This window comes from Onthophagus taurus, chromosome 7 (assembly GCF_036711975.1).
Source record: "Onthophagus taurus isolate NC chromosome 7, IU_Otau_3.0, whole genome shotgun sequence".
NCBI lineage: Eukaryota > Metazoa > Arthropoda > Insecta > Coleoptera > Scarabaeidae > Onthophagus > Onthophagus taurus.
The window spans coordinates 2,224,632-2,252,054 of NC_091972.1; the positions used below are offsets into that span (position 1 = coordinate 2,224,632).

Sequence of the window (27,423 nt, forward strand, 5' to 3'; positions counted from 1 at the left end):
CATAAGATCTTGGCAAAAGATCACAACACTGATCTAGGCCACCTATGCAAACAAGATGGTAAATATACAGAGGATGCTAAGGAATCGTTGGAACTCCTACTGAGTACACACTTTCCCTCCTCAAAAGTCTGCCCCCATGCAGATGCCGACCCTGAAGTAATGGACATAACCCGTCCATCAGGTAGGGTTCGCAGCACAGCTGGGAATATTTTCACACCCAACAGAGTAAGGTGGGCTATCTCGAATTTCAAGCCCCTAAAATCACCTGGAGGAGATGGAATTCTGCCTATCTTTCTGCAAAAAGGCTTAGAAGAACTTCTCCCAATAATAATATCCCTATATATAGCTAGCTACAGCTTTAGCTATATACCCACTCTATGGAGGAAAGTAAAGGTGGTCTTCATACCCAAAGGTGGTAGGCGTTCAAACGCGGACCCCAAGGCGTACAGACCAATTAGCCTAACTTCATTTCTCCTCAAAGGGATGGAAAAGGTAATCGATCAATACCTAAGGAACGGAGTGCTTCTCACAAATCCACTCCACCCTAGCCAACATGCTTACCAGAAAGCAAAATCAACAATTACCGCTCTCCATGCTTTGACTAGCACCTTAGAGGAGGCAATTGCAACCAAAGAGATAGCCCTTTGTGCTTTCATAGATATAGAGGGTGCGTTTGATAACACCTCATATGAATCCATAGAGAAGGCTTTAAACGCAAAAGACATACATCCGTCGACAATCAAGTGGTGTATAGCCATGTTGAAAAGTCGGCAGATCACAGCCAGTCTGGGAGGCGAGTCGCTGACTATAAAGGCGCTAAGAGGATGTCCCCAAGGGGGAGTGCTATCACCTCTATTATGGTGCCTGGTAGTTGATGACTTGATGAACATCCTAACTAAAAACGGATTTAAGATACAAGGGTATGCTGATGACCTGGTAATCACAATCCGAGGTAAATATGATTCAATCATAACTCAGCTAATGCAGAAAGCCCTACTACTCACCAGTACTTGGTGCAGAAGCAATGGGCTCAGCATCAATCCCAATAAAATCGAAATAGTCCCTTTCACTCGGAGAAGGAAGCTACAAATAAAAGCACCCTCCATTGAAAGCAGAACTATTAACCTCAAAACAGAAACTAAATACCTAGGGGTAATACTTGATAGTAAACTAAACTGGAACTCACACTTAGACAAGGTGAGGAAAAAGGCCATCATGGCAAACCAGATCTGCCGCAGGCTCCTAGGAAGGAACTGGGGTCTCAAACCACGAATGGCTCATTGGGCCTACGTAGCAATAATCAGACCCATGGTCGCCTACGCCTCATTGGTTTGGTGGCCAAAAACAAAACATAAGACAGCTCAACAACAGCTGGCACAAATCCAGCGGTTAGCATGTCTTAACATAACGGGTGCAATGAGATCCTGTCCGACGGCTGCTTTGGAAGCCCTACTTGGTCTCACACCGCTCCACATATATATACAAAAGGAGGCAGCCTTAAGTGCCTTATCACTGAAAACAGTTTCTTCACTCAAGTTGATGCAGGGTAATCTCAGAGGACACCTCGAGATCCTCAAAGACCCATGTCTAAATCACCTGATTGAAATTAAAACGGACCTTATACCGACGGAATACAATTTCAACCAACCGTATAAGGTCATATTTAGTAGCAGGGATGATTGGGCGAAAGGAGGGCCTCAACTAAAAAGAGGAGCCCTAGCCTGGTACACCGATGCTTCAAAGACAGTAAGATCTGGAGTAGGCATGGGCATCAGTGGACCAAACAGCCACATCAAATTGCCCCTCAGCTCGGACTTAACAATTTTCCAAGCAGAAGTTCTTGCTATAAACTTCTGCACCGCTTTGAACCTACAGAAGGGACAAAAAGGTGCATCCATAAACATTTTCACAGACAGTCGGGCCGCCTTAAAGGCAATTCAGGCCTACACGTGTGGCTCCGCACTGATCAGAGAGTGCACCAACAACCTGAAAGAACTCGCTAGGGGCAATGATGTTACCTTATGGTGGGTTCCAGGTCACAGCAACATTGAGGGCAATGAGAAGGCCGACAAGCTGGCCAAAGAGGCAGCAAACACGCCCTTCATTGGACCCCAACCTGGATGTGGACTACAAAAAAGCCACCTAAAACAAATAATCAATAACTGGGAGGCTTCAAAGATAGCCTTACGCTGGAAAGAACTTCCAGGTCACAGACAAGCGAAGAGTATGATAACTCCGTCGCAAAACAAAACCAAAGAGGTTTTATGCCTCAGCAAAGGGGATCTAAGAACGCTCTCAGGCTACCTAACCGGCCATGTGCCCCTAAAATACCACCTCTTCCACATTGGACAAGCTGAGGATCAAACTTGTCGACTATGCAACGACGAGTCAGAAACTGCTGAACATATACTGTGCAATTGCGTCGCCAGAGGACGTCTAAGGCACAACGTCTTCGGTAAAACTACCCTGTTACCTACCGACATAAAGGTTCAAGACCTTAGGACAATACTAAGGTTCATTAAGGACCTACATTTGCCCTAAACCATTGGAGGGCTAAAGTTACAATAGATCTTATAGGTCGCGGTAACGAGAGGGGCCGCCCTCCTCAGCCCGGCAGCAATAATAATAATAATAATAATAATGTGAAGCACTTGTGTTGTCACAATTTAATTACTTGGTTCCAGTGTATCACCCTGCGATTGGTACTCTTGATGCTACACGCATTCAAGTAGTTCAAAATAACTGTTTCAGATTTATTTATAATATCCGTAAATACGATTCCATAACTCATAAACTAACTGAAGCAGGGTGGTTGTCAATGGGTAATAGAAGACAACTTCACACGCTGCTATTTTATAATAAATTAATTAACTCTGAAACTCCTGAGTATTTATTTAATAAAATTCGTTTTAACTGTTTGGTTCGGACTCGTAATACAAGAGGAAGATGAAGAGGAAGGATACGACATTTATCCCCCGTATCACAGAACTTCAATGTTTAAACGTTCATTTTCCTATCATATATACAAATCATATAATGAATTGCTTATTGAGCTTAGGATTGCTGATGTGGTGCGGTTTCGAATGGGACTTTATGCGGGGCTACTCGAGAGTCAGACTTTGATTATCAGTCAGGGACGATATTTGAATGTATTGGGCGACGCTTTCAGTTGGTAGCACTGGTTGGTTATTTGACGGTCTGGCATATTTGATTTTGCTTTTTCTATTTTCATTTTTTTTGTTTTCGTTTAATTTTTGATATCTTTATATTAAGTATGTAAAATTTATATATGCGCATTTTTCTTTTTTCTCTTCTCTTAATTGTGTCTGATGTAGATTGATTTAAGTAATCGGAATGTGAATTAATGTTAGTTTTATTAGTATTATTAAATCTTTTTATTTTTGTATACTTTATTTTTTTTTTCTCTTTCTTTTGTATCAGGGTGACAATGGAAGATCAGGTCGTTGTTCCTGAATTGTCGCCCGGCGGTTGTGCGAAGCGAATAGTTAGTAGCTTTCCTTATTTTCGTTCTAATAACTTGTATTTAATGTATGCACTGTTGTTAAACTGCTATGATTTTTTTTGCTTATTTGTAGCTTTGCACAATAAACGATTATTTATTTATTTATTTATTTATAAGTTTATCGGCCGGATAGTTATCAGGTAGATTTATCGGTATATTGTATAACCGGCCCTAAGACCTATAAATCGTGGATTTACATTCTGTTGTAAAGAACAAGATTCCAAATGTTTTAGTATTAAAGTTGTAGCAAACTTTATTCTTAACAATATTGCTTTCTTCCGGTTTTGCTCTTAGATGTATAAATATTTAAATCGATTTTATTAACAATAGGTATATAATTTTGTTATTGAGCCTAAAAAAATTATAGCTCAAGAAGTTTTGAGTATACAATATAAGTAAAGAAAAGGGCATAACCTCACGTCGCGAACCCATCTCTTTATTTAAATATTTCAGTCGAATAGTCGAGTACCTTGGTCGTATTTTTATATTGAAATTTATTCCCATTTCGCCCAGTCCCGCCCAAGTCCGCCGTATTAATATTTCATAAGTCATTCATTCGTCTTAGCCTCCGGACAAGTTTATTCGATGCAACTTTGCGAAACGCCCCGGGCAAAATTCGGCAGAACTTCGGTTGAAAAATTACTTTATGTGCACTACTCCAACCTTCGAAAGTCTAAACTTTAACGAAGCACACCTTAACGGATCACATTTAAATGGGATGTAAATTGGTTTCGCGCTCGATACCCCAACGGAACAACATTGCCAAAAGCATTCTTTACAAAGTAAAACCACAAGAGCAAAGTAAAAAAATAGAAGAGTTTTGGAACTTCATTTTTATGATTAAAACGTATTTCCCCTTGGATTTAACATCCATAATTAAACCGAAATATTTTTACTAATTTGTTCAAACATTAAAGACCAATTTAATTACGACATTCTATTAATTTCCTTTAAGTCGGAATCCACGGTATTTCGAATTCTATGAAGTTTCTGTAATTGTCACGGAACATCTAAAAATACCAACATTCATGAAATCCTTCGGGTTGTACATTAAAATCCTTCGGAAGTAATAAACAACATGTTAGCATGACATCAAATTTATACATATTAAAAAAAACTTACCATATTCAAATCGTGAAAACGTTATAGTGAAATCCCAGAAACTAGGTAACAACACGTATCTTCAAAATGAGGTCGTAAATCACAAGCTCACGTGCCTCGTCCGAAAACATTTTAATATTCTTAGTGTTGCAGATGTACGCGCAGGGGGTTGAAACTGCTGACAGTTTTCCGATTGTAGAAACGCTTTTGCGCAAAGCTACATGTTCGTTAAATCTGTTAAAGGTTGTTTCGACCCCATGATTATTTTTGATGGCAAATTAGAATTTCTCGGTTCATAAGGGTGCGGCGACCACAGTTTCATTCCGCCCGAATGTAATTATAATTGAATTTTAAATTTGCGCGCACATTACTATTGTTAGAGCGGGCGAGACAGGCGAGGCATGTTTTGGAATAATTACAAAATTAGACATTTAAAGTTTGGATTACGAGACTGAACGAGCTTCTGCGGGAGTGGAACAAGTTGCACAGCTTTAAAACGAATCACGAAGCGTTATTTTAATTTGACAGGTACGGGTCCGGGTTTCTCTCAAGTTTCGGGATTTATATTCCCTATGGCGCACTTAAGGGCCTCATTTGATGGTACTTTGAGACTACGCGTACCGTGAAGGAAAGGAGTTTAATACTAGGGCGACATTTTCCACATCCATATTTAGAAATGTTTCATTATCTATATTAATCATTTGTACCTATACTCTATTTTTTAATTCGGAGGACTGTTTTCAAATTGAAAGAAGCAAAAGAGGGTTGCTATTGATCAGTTCCTATATATGTTACAAATTTTACTAATTCTTCTATTCAAAAAGAGAAGAGGGCGTATCTGTCACATATGTTAGATAGTAAAAATTCTCGTGAACTTTGGCAGAGTTTCCGGTCGATGGGTATTGTTAGTGTCAGGCAACGGACAATTCCTGAATTTATAGGCAACGCCGATCAAGTTAATGAGTTTTTCCTCGATGCACAGATCAGTGTGTTGGGTGACGCCAATTTAATTCGGCATTATCAATCTAATATCTTCCCTGGTGTCATCGAATCACTGTCCTTTTCTCTCGCTTCGGAAGAGGAAATATTGGATATTCTTTGTAACATTAAGACAACTACAGTTGGAGTTGACGGTATTAGTGTTAAAATGTTGAATATGTGTTGTCCAACAATTATACCGTATATATGTCATATTGTGAACTACTGCCTTGAATTGTCTGTGTTTCCTGACCTTTGGAAGATTGCTCAAGTCACGCCAATTCCAAAAACATCCAGCCCTCGGGAACTTAAAGATCTCCGCCCCATAAGTATTTTGCCTATATTGTCCAAGATTCTGGAAAAAGTGGTTGCTACTAAACTTACCCAGCATCTAAATAAATTTAATATTCTACCAGTCCGTCAGTATGGTTTTCGTTCAAGACACAGTTGTACGACAGCCCTTCTCGATGTCACGGATGATATTTTCCATGCAATTGACCAAAAAAGCGCCACGATCCTGATTCTCTTGGACTTCTCTAAGGCCTTTGATACCATTCACCACCCCACTCTCTTAGCAATACTCCACCATATTGGCCTTTCGGAGGGTGCCATAAAGTTTTTTAATAGTTACCTCCTGAATCGGTCACAAACTGTTAAGCTTCATGGAAAGGAATCTTCAGCAGCAGTGGTGTCCTCAGGCGTGCCGCAGGGTTCAATTCTTGGCCCTCTGCTCTATCTAATTTATACGGCTGCTTTACCAAAAGTACTAGACTATTGCACTGCTCACATGTATGCTGACGATACTCAGGTCTATTACTCATTCAATGAGAATAACATTGACAAGGCTGAAAGAGCTATCAATTCTGATTTAGACAAATAGGCCCACGAAGCTTCAAATCATTGTTTGATTATTAATCCGTCTAAATCAGCAGTTATGGTATTTGGGAGTGGTGGTGTGGTGAACAGGGTCAAGGGGTCTCTGAGTGTCGGAGTGGGTGGTTTTAAATTGAATTTTACGGACGAGTGCTGTAATTTGGGTATACGTCTTGATACCGCACTCCGATTCCTTGGACATGTTTCTTCACTAATTCGTAGAGCCTACGTGAAGCTTAAATTATTGTACAGTAATAGGAGCTTACTTAACCAACGTTTGAAAATCCAATTATGTGAAGCTCTTGTTCTGTCCATATTCAATTACGGAGATGCTTTATATCATCCATGCTTAGACTCTGTAACCAAAGTGCGTATCCAAAGAGTGCAGAACTCATGTCTGAGGTTTATATATGGTATTAAAAGACGGGAAAACATATCACACACTCTGAATTGGGCAAATTGGTTGAATATGACGCGTCGTAGAATCCTTCACAGTGCTTGCCTCTTTCACAGAATTATTATGTATAAATGTCCACCATATTTAGCCAATAGAATCAGGTATCGCAGTGACGTGCACAATATTAATATACGACATCGGCACATATTATGCATACCACGCCATGAACTTCAAATCTTTAAAAGATCTTACTCTTATAATGTAACTACTATTATGAATAGCCTTCCTGATTCAGTCAAGCAGCTGAGTGAGCGAAGTTTCAAGTCATATTATAAAAAAATTCTTTTGATTGAACAGCATTTAAATTTAAATTTTAAATTTAAGTTCTTATTAAGAGGTAATATTCACTTTTTACATTTCTGAATTGTATGACCTAACAGGGCAGGGGGAGATTGTTCGCGGCAGCTTGTTCAACCTTTTCTTCATTTTGCTATGTTTTTGTTCTTTAATTTTGTTGTATTTTTTTTTTATTATTCCTTATTATTGTTATCTTTCATTGCTAACTAATTTAGGTGCTTACTTCTGTTAATATAGTTTTTTTATATATATATATAGTTAGTGCTATCTTGTTTGAAACCAATTTATTTATTATTTCTATTATAAAAGGGCCGATGAAAAACAATAGCAGACAAGCTATGTCTGCATTGACTCGGCTCTTTTTGATGATGCGCTGTTATTAAGTCCGGTTTTGTTGATAATTTCAGAGTGTTTATTATTTTATTTACCTTTATGTATTATTTTTTGTATTCTTTTTGTGGGCTTGTAAATTCTTTGTTGCATCAGCAATAAACATATATATATATTATTATTATAATTAGAGTTTCAAAACAAAACTGACCTATCCTAACATTCCTTCACGCTTTAATTTGGGTTTCTTCACGCTTTAATTTGGTTTTCAAAAGAAAACTACCGGTCTTAACATTCCTTCACGCTTTAATTGGGATACCTATAACTAGAATCATTCGGGTTTAGTCGTCTTGAAAGACGCACGGCTAAACCCGAAACTTTCTAGGTCTAGTGTTAGTTCTAGTGATAGTGTAAAATTAGAACTAACACTAGACCTAGCACTAGAAACATTCGGGTTTAGCCGTACGTCTCTCAAGACGGCTAAACCCGAATGATTCTAGTTCTAGATCTTGTGTTAGTTTTAGTGATAGTGTAAAATTAGAAGTAACACTAGACCTAGAACTAGAAACATTCGGGTTTAGCCGCACGTCTCTCAAGACGGCTAAACCCGAATGATTCTAGTTCTAGGCCTTGTGTTAGTTCTAGTGATAGTGTAAAATTAGAACTAACACTAGACCTAGCACTAGAAACATTCGGGTTTAGCCGCACGTCTCTCAAGACGGCTAAACCCGAATGATTCTAGTTCTAGGTCTTGTGTTAGTTCTAGTGATAGTGTAAAACTAGAACTAACACTAGACCTAGAACTAGAAACATTCGGGTTTAGCCGCACGTCTCTCAAGACGGCTAAACCCGAATGATTCTAGTTGTAGGTCTTGTGTTAGTTCTAGTGATAGTGCTAGTGTAAATCTAGAACTAACACTAGACCTAGAATTAGAAACATTCGGGTTTAGCCACACGTCTCTCAAGACGGTTAAACCCGAATGATTCTAGTTCTAGGTCTTGTGTTAGTTCTAGTGATAGTGTAAAATTAGAACTAACACTAGACCTAGAACTAGAAACATTCGGGTTTAGCCGCACCTCTCTTAAGACGGCTAAACCCGAATGATTCTTGTTCTAGGTCTTGTGTTTGTTCTAGTGATAGTGTAAAACTAGAACTAACACTAGACCTAGAACTAGAAACATTCGGGTTTAGCCGCACGTCTCTCAAGACGGCTAAACCCGAATGATTCTAGTTTTAGGTCTTGTGTTAATTCTAGTGATAGTGTAAAATTAGAACTAACACTAGACCTAGCACTAGAAACATTCGGGTTTAGCCGCACGTCTCTCAAGACGGCTAAACCCGAATGATTCTAGTTCTAGGTCTTGTGTTAGTTCTAGTGATAGTGTAAAACTAGAACTAACACTAGACCTAGAACTAGAAACATTCGGGTTTAGCCGCACGTCTCTCAAGACGGCTAAACCCGAATGATTCTAGTTTTAGGTTTTGTGTTAGTTCTAGTGATAGTGTAAAATTAGAACTAACACTAGACCTAGCACTAGAAACATTCGGGTTTAGCCGCACGTCTCTCAAGACGGCTAAACCCGAATGATTCTAGTTCTAGGTCTTGTGTTAGTTCTAGTGATAGTGTAAAACTAGAACTAACACTAGACCTAGAACTAGAAACATTCGGGTTTAGCCGCACGTCTCTCAAGACGGCTAAACCCGAATGATTCTAGTTTTAGGTTTTGTGTTAGTTCTAGTGATAGTGTAAAATTAGAACTAACACTAGACCTAGCACTAGAAACATTCGGGTTTAGCCGCACGTCTCTCAAGACGGCTAAACCCGAATGATTCTAGTTCTAGGTCTGGTGTTAGTTCTAGTGCTAGTGCAAAACTAGAACTAACACTAGACCTAGAACTAGAAACATTCGGATTTAGCCGCACGTCTCTCAAGACGGCTAAACCCGAATGATTCTAGTTGTAGGTCTTGTGTTAGTTCTAGTGATAGTGCTAGTGTAAATCTAGAACTAACACTAGACCTAGAACTAGAAACATTCGGGTTTAGCCGCACGTCTCTCAAGACGGCTAAACCCGAATGATTCTAGTTCTAGGTCTTGTGTTAGTTCTAGTGATAGCGTAAAATATTATATAAACATTCAGATTTAGCCGTACGTCTCTCAAGATGGCTAAACCCAAATGATTCTAGTTCTAGGTCTTGTGTTAGTTCTAATGATAGTGTTAGTGTAAAACTAGAACTAACACTACACCGAGAACTAGAAACATTCGGACTTAGCCGAATAAAAAGCCGAAATAAAAATTCTTTTTATCCGAAAACTTTTTATTCACCATTTTACGACAAGCTTATTTTTTGAGAAATAAAAACTTTTTTTGGTCACTCATCTCGTTTCATTATAATTTTAACGGTTATACCCTCGGTGGATTTTGAGAGAAGTTCGCGTTTCTGTTTTGCTAACGTCAAAGATTAAAATGGCGACGAGTAATAAGCCCGAAAGGAGCGCGCAAGATAAAATCTCCATCTCCATCGCGAAGGGCGAATTGAAAACAGAATTACCCTACAAATAGCCGTCGAGGGAACTCTGCACTTCGCCGACACAAACAACGTACCGTCATTTCTTCCCTCTTGCACTTCCTTTCTTTGCCCATTACCTTGCGGTTTTTCAACGAAAATGTACTGCAACGTATATAGTGACGTTTTACTTTGTTATGAATGCGTTTTGCAACGTTGTTCGCAACGATACTTATGCGTTTCAAGTCGGAATGTATTTCCTTTTGTTCAGTTCAAGTTCCAGGTGTGGTTTTTTGCGTTATTAAGAAATAGATTCATCTGTAATAACTACTTAGTATTTTTTTGATTAGAATCTGCACACTTTTAGATAAAATTCCTGAAAATTTTGTTATTCCAACTAATTATTTTTAAAATTAGTATTTATATTTTGTTGATAGTAATAGTTAATAGTTCTTATTTATAGAAAATTGTAACAATATCTTCTTTTAAGATAAACGTGAAATTGCTTAAAAGGAATTCCCCATACGACGGTCAAAAGAGCAACGTCCTAATCCTGGCGATAAGATTGAACCTATCTGCGGGATTTCACGTCGCAGATGAACAACTAAAAAAGAAACACGGCCAAACAGCGGGACGCAGTGATTCCCCTTTATCCAATATGCAACAGATTGTGCGCGAGTTCAGAGTATATATACTCAGCTCGCTTCTCGTTACGAACCATAGAGCAAATCTCTCGACCGAGCAGCCCGACACACTTGGATTCCACACTGTCAACGTGCTCCTTCAGCAGATAAATCTTGTAAACAGTAAGTGCTTTTCTTGCTGGAATTAATAGCGCCATTATCCACCTATTTCGCGTTTTGAATGGAGTATAAAAATAAGCAATTAAATTTATTGTATTTTTTTTTTTCAATAGATGATGATCAAATGCATCGCTTTATTTGCCTTGGTGGCTGCTTCCACAGCGTATGTTATCCCTGAGGATCAATACCAACAGTATTTAATCGTAGGGCATTACGAACCGGAACAATATGAACCTGTAGATATTGATGAACACGTTAGATATAGAAGATCTTTTGCCCCAGGTGCCCCACAGATTGGGGGCAGCACGGAAAATCCTTACCCCTGGAGTGTAGGAGGAAACGTTGATAGAGTTGGAGCTGACACCATTGCGAAAATCAATGCTGGTCACAGTACCGATCAAACTCAAGTTACTGGAAGTTGGAGTAAAGTTGTTAGAGGCCCAAATAAGGCTAAACCGAACTGGAGCGTTGGTGTTCAACACAGATGGTAGAATACACAAACATTTTGTTATTTATTTTTTTATTTTTACGTTCTTTAATAAATAAAATACTATAAAAATTATAAATATGTCAAGCTGTGACAAACACCCGTCAAAAACATCAAATCTCACGACAGATTCAAGCAGATTAATTAATCTGTCTACTGATTATGAATCGCAAGAAGTATCACCATAATACTTTATAAGTGCGAGCTATTATGTTGCAACGTTTCAAATGGTAACAATCCACCATATTCTAGGAATGTTCCTAATATTGACTCACCATTCCTTGTCTTATCGAATCCCACATAGAATTAAAGATCCCGATGACCCTTACAATCAAGATTACATTTCCAAACTCAAAATGTTACGTTTATTAAAATACGTGAATCGATTAAATCATGAAAATATCCTTGCTGAATATGAAGATGATGGTTATCCAGAACAAAATACTAAAAAACCAGAAAAATTTCGTTATCGTTATAATAAAAATAACATGCAGCTACCTTCAAATCTTAATTACGAAATAATAATTTCAGAGCCAATCAAAAGAAATGGAATCCTTTTTGATGATGATAATAATAACAATAATAACAAAATGAAAAGCTTAAATTATTACGATCTCGACGAGTACGACGAAAACAATGTGGGTTACGATGACTTTAACTATCAAAAAATGTTCAAAAATTATATCCAACGTAATTCTGACCATCAACGTCAAAGGAATGCAGTGTGTAAGATATGTAAAAATAAACAACCTTGCCAATGTCGTCAACACCCTTCTGCAAAAAAAATCGATACTTTAAAGAATACACCAAAACTAAAACCTTTAAAATCAAGTATTTTGTATGAATACTCAGATGAAAATGATCTCCCTAAAACTGATTCCCCTCACAATAAACATAAACAAAAAGGTTTCCAACTATTCATGTTAAACGATGAGGACGAACTTGCATCAAGCTTCACTCAAGATGAAATGAGAACCACCAGATTCATAAAACATTTTCAATCTGATGATGAAGATAGAAATCATAAATATCGTCGATATCAAGAAGGAAATAAACAACGAAAGTATGATCCGAATATAAAATCAATCTATATTAAAATTAGTGATATCCAAGAAAGTGATAACATATCTCCACTTACTATATCACCCAAACACATTAAAGACGTCGATTATTCAGATTTTGAAAGTACTGAAAGTGAAAAAGTGGTTCATATCCCACCGTTAAAGCATACAACGATTCGGAATGATATGGATTTTGATAAATTAGCAACGAAGCGTCATCATGTACCAGAAGTTTCATATAAAAATGAGTTTTCTGATGCCGAATTAGAAAGGGGTGAAAATGTAGCAGTTACAGGTGATGAATACGATGAGTTGAAAACAACCAAGAATTATGTATCATCATCTACGCCGTCATCAAGTAATAATGCCGAATATGATGATTATGGATCATCAACTGGTGGAAATGATTATGAGAATTTTATGAACATTAATTATAATAAAAATGATATTCCTTCTTATGAAGATGATAGCAATGATTTGCTAAAAAAATCGAAAAAAATCAAAAACAGCGGTTGTAACGGTCCTTGTGAACCGCCATCAAATGATTATGAAGTTGAAATCCCATCTTCTAGTACATGTTCAGGATCAGCTTCTCCTTGTGGAAGTTCATGTAACTTGAATAAGAGCCCCTGTGGTACAGATGCAAATCCTTGTTCAAATAAAGGGCCTTGCGGAACGCAAAAAAATCCTTGTCCCTCACAAAAAAATCAATGTACTGAAAAAGTCTTAAATATGTTTGGTTCAAATGATGATAGTTTAACGCAAAATTTTCAAATGAATAATTTACGACCTTATACCGGAAATCATCCAAATTGGAACAGTTATTACAACAAACGCCCACAACCTTCAAATGATCAATCCTTTGATCCATACAAATTTGATTACGACGAAGCACGGCAAGCCCATAAATTTTATTCGAGCAATAACTACAAATCTAACGAAAAAACAATGCCAAAAGGCGAATGGTTTTCAACTAAACGACCAGATGGTGTGATTGATGACGAGATTTTTAACTCAGAAAATGACAAAAAGCAGCAAACAGCTTCTGTTCAAGAAAATAATTTACTACGTCATTTAAAACAACATAAAACTTACGAAGGAACGTCAAAATCAACATTATCTTCAAACACTAATGATTATGGATTAAGTGATTTATCAACTCGGCCCGATAAACGAAATAATAAAAAACAACGCAATAGTATCAAAATTGAAGATGATGAAGATTATAATAATGATATGTTTGTTTCAACGGACATTATTTCAGTTGCTTCAAAAAATAATGGGAAATCTCCAAATAGACGCGATAACAATGATAATAAGGTTAGTTAGAATAAATAAAATGGTATAAAGTAATTATCTTTTTTTGTCCGTAGGAAAATAACAGTAGAGTTGTAAAAGATGTAAAAAAGAAACAGCAAAGAAGGCAGGCTACAACATCGAGTCACTCAAAATCTAAAAGGAAGAATAAAACTTGAAAAACAATTTAATTTTAAGAAGAAAGAGAATATTGGGTAGCTCAAGTAATGTTTAGAATAATTGTTGTAGGAATAAGAAAAGATTTTCTTTGTTAATATAACACGTGGAACATATTGAAATAAATTTATTAGTGCAAAGTAAATTTAAATAATGCTGGTTTTAATAAAATTTTGACGATAAATACGTAAAAAGATACTAATTAGTGTCTAATTGTCAATTAAGTTGTTTTTGTCAAATCCGGGTGGAGAAGATTTTGTTGTGTTTACTAACATCTTCTATGTGCGGTTGAGTTCCTAGCCGTTTTCTCTATTCATGTTATTCCCATGTCGATGAATCTCTATAGCCTCTCTCATCATTCTTTGCAAGTAATGTCCAGTTCTAGCTTTACCTTTACACTAGCACTGTTACCAGAACTAACACTATGTCTAGAACTAGAATCATTCGGGTTTAGCCGAAAGTTTCTTAAGACGGCTAAACCCAAATGATTCTAGTTCTAGGTCTAGAGTTAGTTCTATTTTTACACTAGTACTGTTACTTTGTAGAACTAATACTATACCTAGAACTAGAATCATTTTGGTTTAGCCGCACGTCTGTTAAGATTCTAGTTATATATTTTTATTGAACTAAAACTAGAACTAACACTAGACCTAGAACTAGAAAGTTTCGGGTTTAGCCGTGCGTCTGGAGTCGTTAAACCAGAATATTTCTACTTGTACACTGAGAAAAATAATGTGGGAAAACTACCTAAAATTTAGTCATATTATCTAGAATTTTTAGTCAAAAATTAGCTAACTACTACTACTAGTTATATAAACTAATTCTATTTCGATAATTTAAGATAGATAAATGATCGAAAAATGCATAACTAATAAAATTAGTTTCATTATACAGGGTGTGTCAAATGTCTAGAATATAGCCAATAATTTCGCCATTTGTGGTTAGTTTCAAATACAAGTTTCTCTATTAATCATGGCGCATTTTTTGGCGATATTTGCTTCTTTATATTGTTTCGTTGCTATGGCAACCAACATTGTTTTAAATGGGATGCATATATCTTTTTTACATATCTATGCGATGAACATATCAAATCATATGGTTGTATAAGAAAAAAATCGAGAAAAATGCGTTTTTTGAAAGTCTTAAATCAGCTAATTACAATCAAAGCTGCAATTTGTTTAAACTGACAATTTTTTGACATTTAAAGCTGCCAAGCAAAGTAGGCATTATTTCGGCGCCTCCTTTGATTGTAATTAGCTGATTTAATATTTTCAGAGAACGCATTTTTTCTCGATTTTTTTCTAATACAACCATATAATTTGATATGTTCATCATGTAGAGGGATTTATCCTGTATTAAAATGTGCAAAAAGAACATACGCATCCCAAGGACAGTAGAATCTAACAGGACTGCTACATGCATTGTATTTTTGTAGCCCACTACGGATTGGTTGCCCGCACTCTACGTCACACTATTTGCCACGCCCTGTTAACTGTCACTCAGTACTATGCGTTTGCTGTGTGTTTTTAGAGATTTAGAGGTTACATGATAGACATTAATACGTCTAAAAAAATAAAACTTCAAAAATAATATGAATACGTCTACGATATAACCTCTAAAACCACAGCAAACGGATAGAGCTGGGCGTGGCAAATTGTATGACGTAGTTTGCGGGCAGGTTGTCACAACAATGGATGTAGCAGTCCTGTTAGATTCTACTGTCCTTGTACGCATCCCATTTAAAATAACAATGTTGGTTGCCATAGCAACGGAACAATACAAACAAGCAAATATCGCCAAAATATGCGCCACAATTAATAAAGAATTTTTTATTTTAAACATTTTTCTTTAAAACCACAAATGGCGAAGTTCTTGGCTATATTCAGGACATTTGACACACCCTGTATAATATTAATAGATGTTTTTACTATTAATAGTATTTTTATTATTAATGGTATTAGATGGCTTTTTTACTTAAATATAGTCATGGTGTGGATCCTTGTTATCAATATATACAGGGTGTCTCCGAAATGCGTGTACAACGGAAGACCACAAATTCCTTGACTCAAAATAGGTCGATTTAAGTTAAGTTATCTATATCCAAAATTGCTTCGTTTCGCCGCTAGAGGACTTCAAAATTAGCAAAAAATTTCTTTTATTTTTTATAACTCGAAAACGCGTAAATCAATTGAAACTATTTTTCAGAAGTGTATTCACGTTAAACATAAATTGCAAATAGTTGAAATCATTGTCATCTACGATATTTAGCTATTTAAAAATACCTTTTTTCTGGCTTAACCACTTATGTAATCAAAATCTTATAAGAGACAAAAAAGGTTTAGAACTAAATGGGCTAATCAAAAATTATAATAATATAATAGTCGCCTAGCCAGAAAAAAAAAATATGGAGTAATATCCGGTGAACACATGACATTTCCATCATTCCTGTGTTTCTAAAATTGTATCAAAAACGATAAAAAGACGTTAATTGAACCTAGGAACTCACTTCTGAAAAATGGTTTCAATTAATTTACACGTTTTCGAGTTATAAAAAATAAAAGAATTTTTTTTGCTAACTTTGAAGTCCTCTAGCGGCGAAACGAAGCATCTTTGGATATAGATAACTTAACTTAAATCGACCTATTTTGAGCCAAGGAATCTGTGGTCTTCCGTTGTACACGCATTTCGGAGACACCCTGTATATATGAAATAATTAAACGTATATTTATGCTTTTATTGATATTTTAATTGTACACTCTGCCTGACGCGTTTCGGCGATCTACGCCATCTTCGGAGGCTTTCGTCCTGTTTTGCTATGTTATGTAGTACATTTATAAAATATTATTTTCCTTCTTAGGTTAAAATGTTTCTTTCAGAGATTATTTTTAGTTATTAATTACAAATGGGCTGGATTATTTATTATATTGTTTTTCTTTTTCTCGGGAGTGAACGAAATGTAGTAATCATTAATATTTTAAGAGCCGTACGTCTCTTAAGATTCTAGTTCTTGGTTTAGCGCTCCACAACAATTTAAACTAGAACTAACACTACATCAGATTTAGCCGACTAGAGACGCACGGCTAAACCCGAAACTTACTAGTTCTAGGTCTAGTGTTAGTTCTAATGATAGTGCTACTATTAGTTCCAGTTTTAGTTTAATATCCTTTTCTGTTTGAATCGCAATATAGTACACAGTGGGTTCTAAATAAACTGCTTTTATTGTCTACAAACTATTTATATCAAATGATAGCATTAAGTTTTTCTTTGACACCAGGGTTGTATTTGATTTACACGCGTATTTTACCATAGCCAAAGCTTTAAAGAGATTTGGACTGGTAAACTTTGGACAGGTACCAGACCAATCTCGATAACGGTTCGCGTCAAATTCGACATTGTATTATTGTTGCGATAGCATACCAAATTTTTTTTTGTACATTTTGATTCTCGTCAGAATAACAATAGCGTCGATTTAAATATCGGTCAACCCTCGAGCGTTGACATTTTAAAAATAAAGCTGCCTACGAAATCGATTGCCTCCAGCACAAACGAGCGGCAATTCCGCAGGACTACGAGTACCATTAATTAAAACTGAGTGCACAATACGTGCTTTTCGCGTTTTTGGGACTTTCTTTTTACTACGTTCGTTCGCTTGTTTCGTGTTTTGGCAACCGTGACACCGAACAATTTTAAGCAAATGAGAAAAGGTGAGGGCATTTAAAACGCCATTACGCACACTTTTGTTATCGATTTAAATCCAGCGTTTGCGAATTTAATACAAAAAATTGTTTTAAAATTGAGTTGGAAAAGAAACAGCACAAAATATCATTAATCACCACTTAGATTTGTGCAAGGTCAAGCGGTTATTTCTGTGAAATCTTGTAAGAGGTATTTTACCGGATGTTATCGCTGAATTACGTCAATAAATATACTATAAGACAGAGTAAATCTTTGTTGGTTGATTCACTTTTCATGAGAAACTGCTCTAATTGGGCACTAAGAACACAAAATTATTAAGGTAATTATTTATTACTAAAAAGTTTGTTTATAATTGAATCCAAGATAATTTTTTGTTGTAGATGTATCGTTTTGTAATATTACTTTGCGTATTAATCACTATTAAAGGTATAAACTCAGCTCCTGCAACACAAGAAAATGAAGAACCTCAACCAAATTCATCGAAAATATCTGGGACACCATATCAATCAAAAAGACCTTTTACAAAAAATAACAGGGCGGAAATAAATGTTGAAAAAGTAGGTCGGAACACAGTAGCTACAGTTCGAATTCTTTCTAAGAGCAAAAACCATGATGTTACTGCTGTTTGGGAGAAAGTTATCGATGGACCTAACAAATCGAAACCCACACTTAATATAACTGGGACAGTGAAAGGATAAACACAAAGAAACCGAAATTTTTTATTATTATTATTGATTATTTGTGTTAATTTATTGTGTCGGAGTGTTAAAATAAAATACTAAGCAAAGAATCCTAAGATATAAAGCTTCACATATTTTCTTCGGTCTTTGAACCGTTGATCCTTGGGGGATTTTCTCATTTCTGCTCGCTTCGATTCTCTCTCGGGAGGCGTATACACAACTTGTCAGTCTGGTTTTAATGAAAGAAGCCTATTCTTTTTTTTTACCTTTGGGTATTCCGAGATAAAAGAGTACAAAGTTACCCACACATGTAATAACTTTTTAAATAAAAATTATAATATTAAAAATAAAAATATAAAACTTCACCATAACATAATTATAACGTTATCATTAAGTTTTTAAATTTAAAACGTTGATTAGTTTGTTGGACTTCCCAATGACCTTTAATCGAAAGATAAATCCTCGAATGATTTGTCAACATCGCTAGCGTTTAATCAATTATCTACGAGAAGAAAGATTTAATGTAACCAAGTTGGAAAAGGATTTTCCCTTTTTTTCCGCCAAAGTTGTTATCAGTCTACGTCATGCAACCGCTATAAATAATCTTATAGCAACCAGTTCTTCGCAGTTCAAGGTAGGCATTCAACTCGTCGAGACGCTAACCATATTATCTTATCTGTAAACGTAAGTTCTTAATAATCGTGTTAATTAACAACAAAATTTATTAATTAACTTTTTTTTTTAGATGAAGTTATTCTCAATTTTTCTTTGTCTTTTTATAATTGCTGTATACTCTGCGCCGCAACCAATTAATCAAGAGGAGTTAACAAGGATCGAAAATGAAAAAGGGGGTTATGTAAATTTACAACGAGTCAAGAGGAACGATAATACCGGTGGTGTAGATATTTCCAAAGATGGTGATGATACGGTAGCAACGATTATATTGAATAGCAAAAATGATAGATATAATCTCATTGGAACTTGGATCAAAGTTATTGATGGCCCTAATAAAGGAAAACCAAAATTTAGAATTGGGGGAAATTTTACTTTTTAATGGAACATTAAATAATTTTTCTAGTATTATTTTTTGCTATTTGTAATTTATGCTTCTTTGTGATATTAAGAAATAAAATTAAATAAATAATATAATATGTGATGATTTATTTTTAATATTAAGAAAATTTAGTTTTCGTACAATAAAATATTAATTAACTCATTAACATTTACCATATGCTGTTATATCGAACTAATATCCTCCATATCACCAAGTATTGATCGATAATATCTTGATGATATATGATGACCTACCAAAAACTGACTGTGGCTTTAAGAATTCAAAAGATATTCTGTTAATTTTCGTAATTTCAAGTTTTCTGTTATTATAGATATTATAGAAATCGTTATCAAATTTCATTTAACGGCAGGGCAGTGGCATTCAACATCGTCGGCTAAACCGAACAAGTTGAGGTGTGCTTTTAATCAGCAGTGCCCAGTAAAGACACCCATTAGAACTTTTATGCTGCTACGGGCAAGTCCTAAAATATTCCAGGGTTTACCTTAGCATGTCTCATTCCAGGAGAACTGGTCTACAGTAGGCGAAGTCTCTCTTCAGCCCACTTCAGCATCACAAATAATACACCAACTGCTGGTTCCGACCCCACAAACGCTTTAGGGCTGTCCTCTCATCTTAGCTCATCTGCCACTTCATTGCTAGCAACCCCAGAGTGACCCGGAACCCAGATCAGAGAAACTCTGTTATCACAACTCAGTGTGTTTAATGTTCTCTTACAATCATTAACCATTCACCGTTTTCACGGCTTGCAGCGATTGGAGAGTGGTTTGACTGTCTGAGAAAATTCTTACTGTCATGTTCTTCACCCCTCTCTCAAGAAGGATTTTAGCACCCATGTCAATAGCAAATACTTCCGCCTGGAATACAGTACCGAACAAACCCAGGCTGTAAGCTTGCTTAAATCGAGGTGTCTGGAAGTATACTCCTGCTTCGACACCTTCCGGCGTTTTTGATTCATCTGTGAACATGCAAATATCAAGACTGCCGCTCAGGCAGTACAATCCTGAATTAAATTACCCTAGGGTTGAATGTACGACGAAAAATAGTTTATTTAAACTGGCAAATCGGTGCTACAGCTGTTTCGGTTTTACAATTAAACCTTCCTCAGGCACGACTGAAAGAGTTTACAATATAGAAAAAATAATATCTATAATCTAAGTATATCTGCTGAATGTCAGAGAAACTATAGCCATTATTGAGACCTATGTTTAAAATTTTTTTAACTTCGGTGGTGAAATCGGAGAATTGTAGGGGTATTTTGAATAATCTGTCGAACATAAAACGAAATGAAGCTTCTTTGTGACTGTTACAATTAAATGAGTTTTTTGGGATAATGGCATCTGTGGTAGTAGGTTTTCTGTATATGTTAAAATTTAGTTTATTTTCTGTTAAATCTTTGGAGATTATTAGGTCAAGGAAATTTATGCTATTTTGGTTTTCTAGTTCTATGGTGAATTCAAGGTTGGACAAGTTGTTAAAAATGTTCAGTAGGGCATGTAATTTAGCATTGTTGCCCTGCTAACAGGTTTTAGGGAACAAACACGCTCTTCAAGCAGTTCCCCTAAATTGTAACACAGCCATTTGGCTTTTTAACTTTTTTTATATAAAAATAAAACAAAATTATGGATTATGTTATTATTTTTTCTATATTGTAAACTCTTTCAGTCGTGCCTGAGGAAGGTTTAATTGTAAAACCGAAACAGCTGTAGCACCGATTTGCCAGTTTAAATAAACTATTTTTCGTCATACATTCAACCCTAGGGTAATTTAATTTAAAACCTTACGATGAATATCGAATCTCAACTCTCTAAAGTACAATCCTGGTATCGAGCATTAATCACTGATAGTGATCCCGCCAAATCGACGGCATTGATAGCACAGTATCAGTGCTTATAATGTCTTCCGCAGCCCATTGGTAGGACATATCGGAACAGTTTTGAGCATATTGCCTAAATCTGTAAATGGTTGTTATATGCAAATGCAGAGCAAATAGGCCAAGCGTTGTGCTTATCGCACCAGAGATTGCCAATCCAGCTACTCGTTGAATTCGTGAAAGTTTACTAATAACTGCAGTCTGTGGGACTTTCCTATACTACGCTGCTGCTCCGTATGTGATCATAGGTCTAACCACAGTCACATAGATCCAGTAGTCTTTCAGGGGTAAGACCCCAATTTTTTCCACAAAGATTGCGACAAGTCCACATGGATAGTCTAGCTTTGTGCAAAACTCCCTGTAAATGGCCATGACGAGGTTTTGTCTAGGATTACTCCTAGATATTTGACTTCCTTTGAGAAAGGAATTTCTTCACCTTGGATAGTTGGGAGGATTAATCCATCCAACTTTCGTTTCCTGATGAAGGGCACAACAATTGTCTTTTGCGGGTTTATTGAGAGGTTCTCTCCCATACACCAAGCGCAAATGGTATCTAGGGTCACCAGGAGAACTTTAAATATCCTCGACTTTGACCATAACGACAATGTCATCAGCATAAGCTTGGTGCATTGTGTCAAAATGTTGTTGATTTAAAACCATATGCTCTTGAGGACAAAGAATGGATATTGCTAGAAGTAGTGCATAAATTACTAGTCAACTTTCAAATACTTTCCAAGAAACTCGGAGGAGAAAAGTACGTCAAATTACCTATGGTGGTTGTATGTATCAATATACTAATAGATAATATTGAGAGTAAAATATTTGCATGGGACCGAAAGACAGATCGAAAGGCTGCCGAAGAGCAGCTTACTGTTAGTTTTCAGGCTACGAGAGACAAAATATTAAAGCATTATCGTAAAACTAATTAGATTTATGCTGCAATTTCAATTCTCGATTGTTTTTGATATGACAAGATGGAGCCAAGAATTAAAAGAAACTTTGATTCAGAAATTTGAAGATGTACACAAAGCCTATTTCCATCAACCATAAGGCCAACGTTCGAAAGTAAAAGCATTGGAGGAACGAGAAGATTTTAGAGCGGAAAAGTCTGATTTTATAATTGATTTTGATGTTTTGTACACAGTAAATCTTACGCCTTCCGAAGGAGAATGGCACGAAATCTCGAAGAAAGAAACTGGAAACTATTTTACTATCAAGCATATTGCGGATCAAACCCGTTATATTTGCTTCCACTCCCCTGTCAAGAACAGCTCTTTCAAGAGATTGTGGTATTGCGTTGTTAAACGCTCCTTCTATATCCAGAAACGCACAAATCAAAATTTCTTTATCCTACAGCGTCCTGGAGACTCTGCCAACTAAGTTATGTAGAGCCAATTCTGCTGATTTTCCCGTTTGATAAGCATACTGGTGGCGACTTAGTGGACCAGATACCAATGGCACCGTACGGATATACCGTTTAAGAACTTTTTCAAGGACAGAAATGAAATGTAATATGTTAGTGAGGATAATTTCACTACTCCAGAGTCCTCTGTTACTTTAGTTATTATTCAGGACTGTGCAGAAGAGTGCTTTCTTATGGTGAAGTACTCTGCTTCCACGGGGAATTCTGCCACTTTTTCATGTAGCCTCCTAATTTGGATTACTCTGCCTAGATTACTTTGTTACTCTGCTATAATCTGCTTTTACACTTTAAGTAATTGAAATAATGTTAATAGTAAAACATCAATGATAAAAAAATCCTCATAACGACATAAATATTTGTTTAGTCGTGTTGTTAAATTTAAACAGTTGATTTTAGATATCACATCATAACCGCAAGATAATTCGCGATAACTTTGTAAATGTCAGAATTTGGGAAATGATTACACATTATTGAAAAGAAAGGAAAATATCCTGAATTAGTCAAGGATTTTCCATATAAAAATACCACAAAAATTGTTATCATTTATGTCATTCAACCAAAATTATCTCCCCTACAAGAATAAGTTCTTATTATTAATTATTGTACTTTATAAAGAAAATTATATTAATTAAATTAAAATTTTTTAGATGAAGCTTTGAGTTGTTTTCTTTGCTTGTAAGTAATTGGGGTGTACTCTATTTCACAACCGATTAATCAAAAGGGATTAATTGGGATAGAAAAGGAAAAAGTGAAAAATGATGACACCGGTGTTCAAAATATTAACAAAAATGATGGTGAAGCAACCGTTTGGATAACTTGGTTAAAAGTTATTGATGAACCCAATAAAAGAAAACCTAAATTTAAACTTGGAGGACTTTCAAATTTAGAGGAATATTTTACTAAATTTTTGTAGCATAAATATATTTTCTCTTTATATATTATATGTATAATTAATAATAAAAATATCGTCTTTAATACTATAAAAAAATATTTTTGCGTTTAGAACCTAAAAATACGTTGATTTTAAAACAACGTTATTCTGTAATGAAATCTCTTCTTTGAAGTTAGTAACCTAAATAAGCACCTTTAAACAGTGCTTTTTTCTTCTAATCAAACAAAAGTTCACAAGAGTATAATAAACGAGTGCCAAATGTTTATGACCATTTAGTAACATATGGTGTTGTAAAATTTGTAAATATAGTGAATTGAATGTATTGTTAAATTGATTGTTCTGATAAAAATTTTTCTTTCCTTTTTGTTTTTTATTTTATAACATTAACTTGCAACGTGGATCACGTAGTCTAAATTGATTTAAATTATCACATATTCTTGTTAGCTTTCCCTTTTTATTTCATCCAATCAAACATTATAAAATTGCTTTGGAAAAACACCAAATTAATTGAAAACGCGCTTCGGTGCTTCTGCAGATTATAAATTACTTTTACGTTGTGCATAATTATGAGGATATCAACAAGTTTAATTTAAAAATATATCTCTATATTTATCAGCTATAATAGGTAGCCATAACAAACATGTAAATATGTGACGAAGAAAATTATTTCAACGATTAAACCCTAAAAATAGGACGATTCTTTAAAACAACATTTTTTTTGTCTCTTTGAAGTTGGTAACCTAAATAAGCACCTTTTAAAAGTGTTTCTTCCTTCTAATCAAACAAAAAAAACTCACAAAATCGTTTAAACTCGTGCGAAATGTTTATGACCATTTGGTAATATTTATTATTAATATGTTAAATTACTTAATAAAAATAACTTAATTTTTTTCTTCCTTTTTACTCCTTAATAGCAGTAAATCTCTCAGAACTGGTTCTTTATCTGCATCTAAAATTAACTACTACAAGTGATAACTGACTTTTTACATTAAGACAAATCAACCAATAAAAGCCTACATCCCAAGGTTATTGCTTGTAAGACAAGTCGTGCCTCTTTCCCACATCGACGTCGGCTATGTCAAGTAACACCACGTGGTGATTCATTAAAATTTAAGATTAAGAAATCGCTTTGGGAATCACAAAATACATTGCAAAAGTAAATCTGGTTTCCCCGGTGATATCGTAGTTTATAAACTCCTTCTACGTCGTATATAATTTCAGTGTTATCGTGAAGTTTAAGTTGAAAACACTTCTATATTTATCCTACTTAGGATATCCATTTAAAGTAAGTTGTGTTACAACTTTATTATTTTTGGTTTAAATTAAAATTATTAATTTTTGTTTTGTAGATGAAATCGCTCGTTATTTTTATTTGTTTAATCGTTGCTGTTGTATATTGTGAACCACAATCGCAAGAATATATAAGCAGCGAACCTTATCCTTTATTGAGAAATAAAAGAAATGATAACCAAGGTGAATTTGTTATTGAAAAAGACGGCGATGATACTATTGGAACATTAACGATTAACTCGAAATCCGAACGGTACGATATTACTGCTGTATGGGAGAAAGTTCTGGATGGACCAAACAAAGACAAACCAAAGTTTAGATTAAGTGGTTCGTTAGATTTTTAAATGTCTGTGATAAAATAAATTATTTACTTTTGAGTTAATTTTTCTTTGATCCAAATTCATTCATTCCAATTTGCACTCTTTTTTCAGTGTTTTGATTGACCCTTTGGCCGTAAATGCACAGTCCTCCCGTCCATCTCGTTAAAAGCTCGTTAAACGGGATTATCCGATTAGAGGAGAGGTTGAACGTGAGGTGACCGCTGGGATTTCGTTAGAAATCTAATTACAAACAAGTCACGTCTTGCTGTAATGACGATTTTCAGACTCCAAGTATTTTCTACTAATGCTCTAAGATTTATTTGAAACTTTTCACTTTTTTATTTAACCCCATAAAAAATTTAATCTTAAATTCTTAACCATCTTAATTTCCATTCCAACTAATATACCTCCAAAAATACCCAACATTAAACTTATCATCATCAAAAACTACACTTCCAACTCGGATATTAGTATCCCAAATCTACATAATACTCTCACTTAACTGGTTTAATTACATGGAAGGAACACGATAGACGATAAAACTTGATCGTTACAAACTTTACTTTTAATTACAGCCTGCTTGTTTTCTCTAATTCTATTAGTACGCGAAACTTCGTAATCGAAAACATTATGGGAAAGAGAAACATCCCCAACGGATCGTCGCGCCATCTGTTTTCATCCCCTTTAGCATTTAATAATTTCGGAATTAGAAAGATGTTGCTCGCAACGAACGAAGAAAATTCCCAATTGGCGGTCGTTGGAAAGATTGCTGGAAAGAAAAGGTCGACGAGTTCCGATTAAAAAAAGCCTGACTTATTTCCTACCGTGAAAGAAGGTCTAACTTCTTGGGGAAAGTTTAATACAGCATAACTACCCCATGAAATGAGCAACTCGAGATCGAACCTACAGGGAAAATCCGGAGAGAATTGAGAAACGTTAGCTGATAAACTTTTTATACGAAAAAAGTCTGTGTTGTTTTGGCGTCAATTGTTTCTTTGATCTTTTGTTCGGGCTCACATAATTTTAGCATATTTTAAGCGTTGGCTCAATCTCGAGATAACCCAATTTCACTTCTGGTGTAATCTCGACATTAATTTTCTTTGTGGCGAAAAGACTTGGGAGACTTTCCAAATTACAGTTGAATTATATTTATGTAGATTTTTTTTGTAATTATAACGCTTCATATCACATGATATATATACTATGTTTTTATAATTAAGATCTAATTTGTGTAGATTATGCCAATTTTTGCCAGTTCTTTTTATTATTATTTTATTATATAACATTTGATGAACATGTTTATTGTAATAAGTTTTTTAAGAACGCCCAACATAGATCAATGGGATTATATTGGCAATTGTATGGAGGAAGGCGAAGAACAGTATGGCCATGGTCTCTTATTAATTTGTCAATTTCAAAGGATTTTTCAATTTGAGGCTTGTAATAACGGATTATTTCCCATAACGATTTTTTATTTAAGGTTGGTTCAAACTGTATATTATGTTCAGTTAACCATTTTTTCATATCATTTTTTGTTGTGCAGAAACTTGGAGCTTTCTCGATTTGTTTTGAGTGATATGGAGCATTATGCATTACTACCGCACACTTCGCACCCAAATTATTTAATGCTGGAAGTAATTGATTTTTCACCCATTCCATAAAAATAATTGACGTCATATTTTTATGATAATCTCTGTGCTCCGTGTTGTCACTGAGCAAGAGATCGCAATTTGGCAAAAACCCTGACGAAATTCCTGCGTGCAAGATTGTAAATCTTTTTCCTTCGCCTTCTGCTCTTTGCGGAATACCGAATCTTTCATTTTCATTTACCCATTGATAAACTTGGGTGCCATTTTCGTAAATCCAACTTTCGTCAAGAAAAACAAAAGTATACTCTCCGGATTTTAGGTATTGCAAGTATGTCTTTAAAAATGTAATTCTTTTTGAAACTATATGTGGTTGTTCAATTAACACTTTTCTATTGCTAATCTTTTTATATCTATATCCCATAGATTTTATAATTTTATGTAATTTTGATCTACCATTAGTAAAATCACATTAATTTCTTGCAAAATTAAGTAAATCATTAAGATTAAAATAGATATCTAAAGTCCTCCAGGTGACCCTAGATACCATTTGCGCTTGGTGTAAGGGAGAGAACCTCTCAATAAACCCGCAAAAGACAATTGTTGTGCCCTTCACCAGGAAGCGAAAGTTGGATGGACTAATCCGCCCAACTATCCAAGGTGAAGAAATTCCTTTCTCAAAGGAAGTCAAATATCTAGGA

The 27,423-nt window shown here is 35.3% G+C and overlaps 3 protein-coding genes and 2 long non-coding RNA genes across 7 annotated transcripts in view; 4 read left to right on the forward strand and 1 right to left on the reverse strand.

Moving 5' to 3' along the window:
* Positions 1-27,423, reverse strand: part of LOC111421286 (KH domain-containing, RNA-binding, signal transduction-associated protein 2-like) — a 249,709-nt gene that overhangs the window by 125,527 nt on the left and 96,759 nt on the right. The gene's annotated exons all lie outside the window — the stretch shown is intronic.
* LOC111421276 (rhinocerosin-like) lies at positions 10,762-11,435 on the forward strand. The gene is made up of 2 exons (XM_023054420.2): positions 10,762-10,872; positions 10,983-11,435. The coding sequence occupies exon 2, from the start codon at positions 10,983-10,985 to the stop codon at positions 11,358-11,360; it is 378 nt and encodes a 125-aa protein (XP_022910188.2). The 5' UTR covers positions 10,762-10,872; the 3' UTR covers positions 11,361-11,435.
* LOC111421275 (cylicin-1-like) lies at positions 11,524-14,088 on the forward strand. The gene is made up of 2 exons (XM_023054419.2): positions 11,524-13,737; positions 13,791-14,088. Exons 1-2 carry the CDS (start codon positions 11,584-11,586, stop codon positions 13,890-13,892), a joined length of 2,256 nt encoding a protein of 751 aa, XP_022910187.2. The 5' UTR covers positions 11,524-11,583; the 3' UTR covers positions 13,893-14,088.
* LOC111421281 (uncharacterized) lies at positions 18,282-19,415 on the forward strand. The gene is made up of 2 exons (XR_002707175.2): positions 18,282-18,950; positions 19,012-19,415. It is a non-coding gene; the product is annotated as an uncharacterized lncRNA (long non-coding RNA).
* LOC111421280 (uncharacterized) lies at positions 23,910-26,694 on the forward strand. Its single transcript, XR_011640894.1, has 3 exons — positions 23,910-24,811; positions 24,876-26,616; positions 26,680-26,694. It is a non-coding gene; the product is annotated as an uncharacterized lncRNA (long non-coding RNA).

Coding starts and splice junctions, on each gene's coding strand:
- LOC111421276 (XM_023054420.2), top strand. CDS start 10,983: ATGATGATCAAATGCATCGCTTTATTTGCCTTGGTGGCTGCTTCCACA.
- LOC111421275 (XM_023054419.2), top strand. CDS start 11,584: ATGGTAACAATCCACCATATTCTAGGAATGTTCCTAATATTGACTCAC. Junction 13,738..13,790: donor GCGATAACAATGATAATAAG/GTTAGTTAGAAT, acceptor TTTTGTCCGTAG/GAAAATAACAGTAGAGTTGT.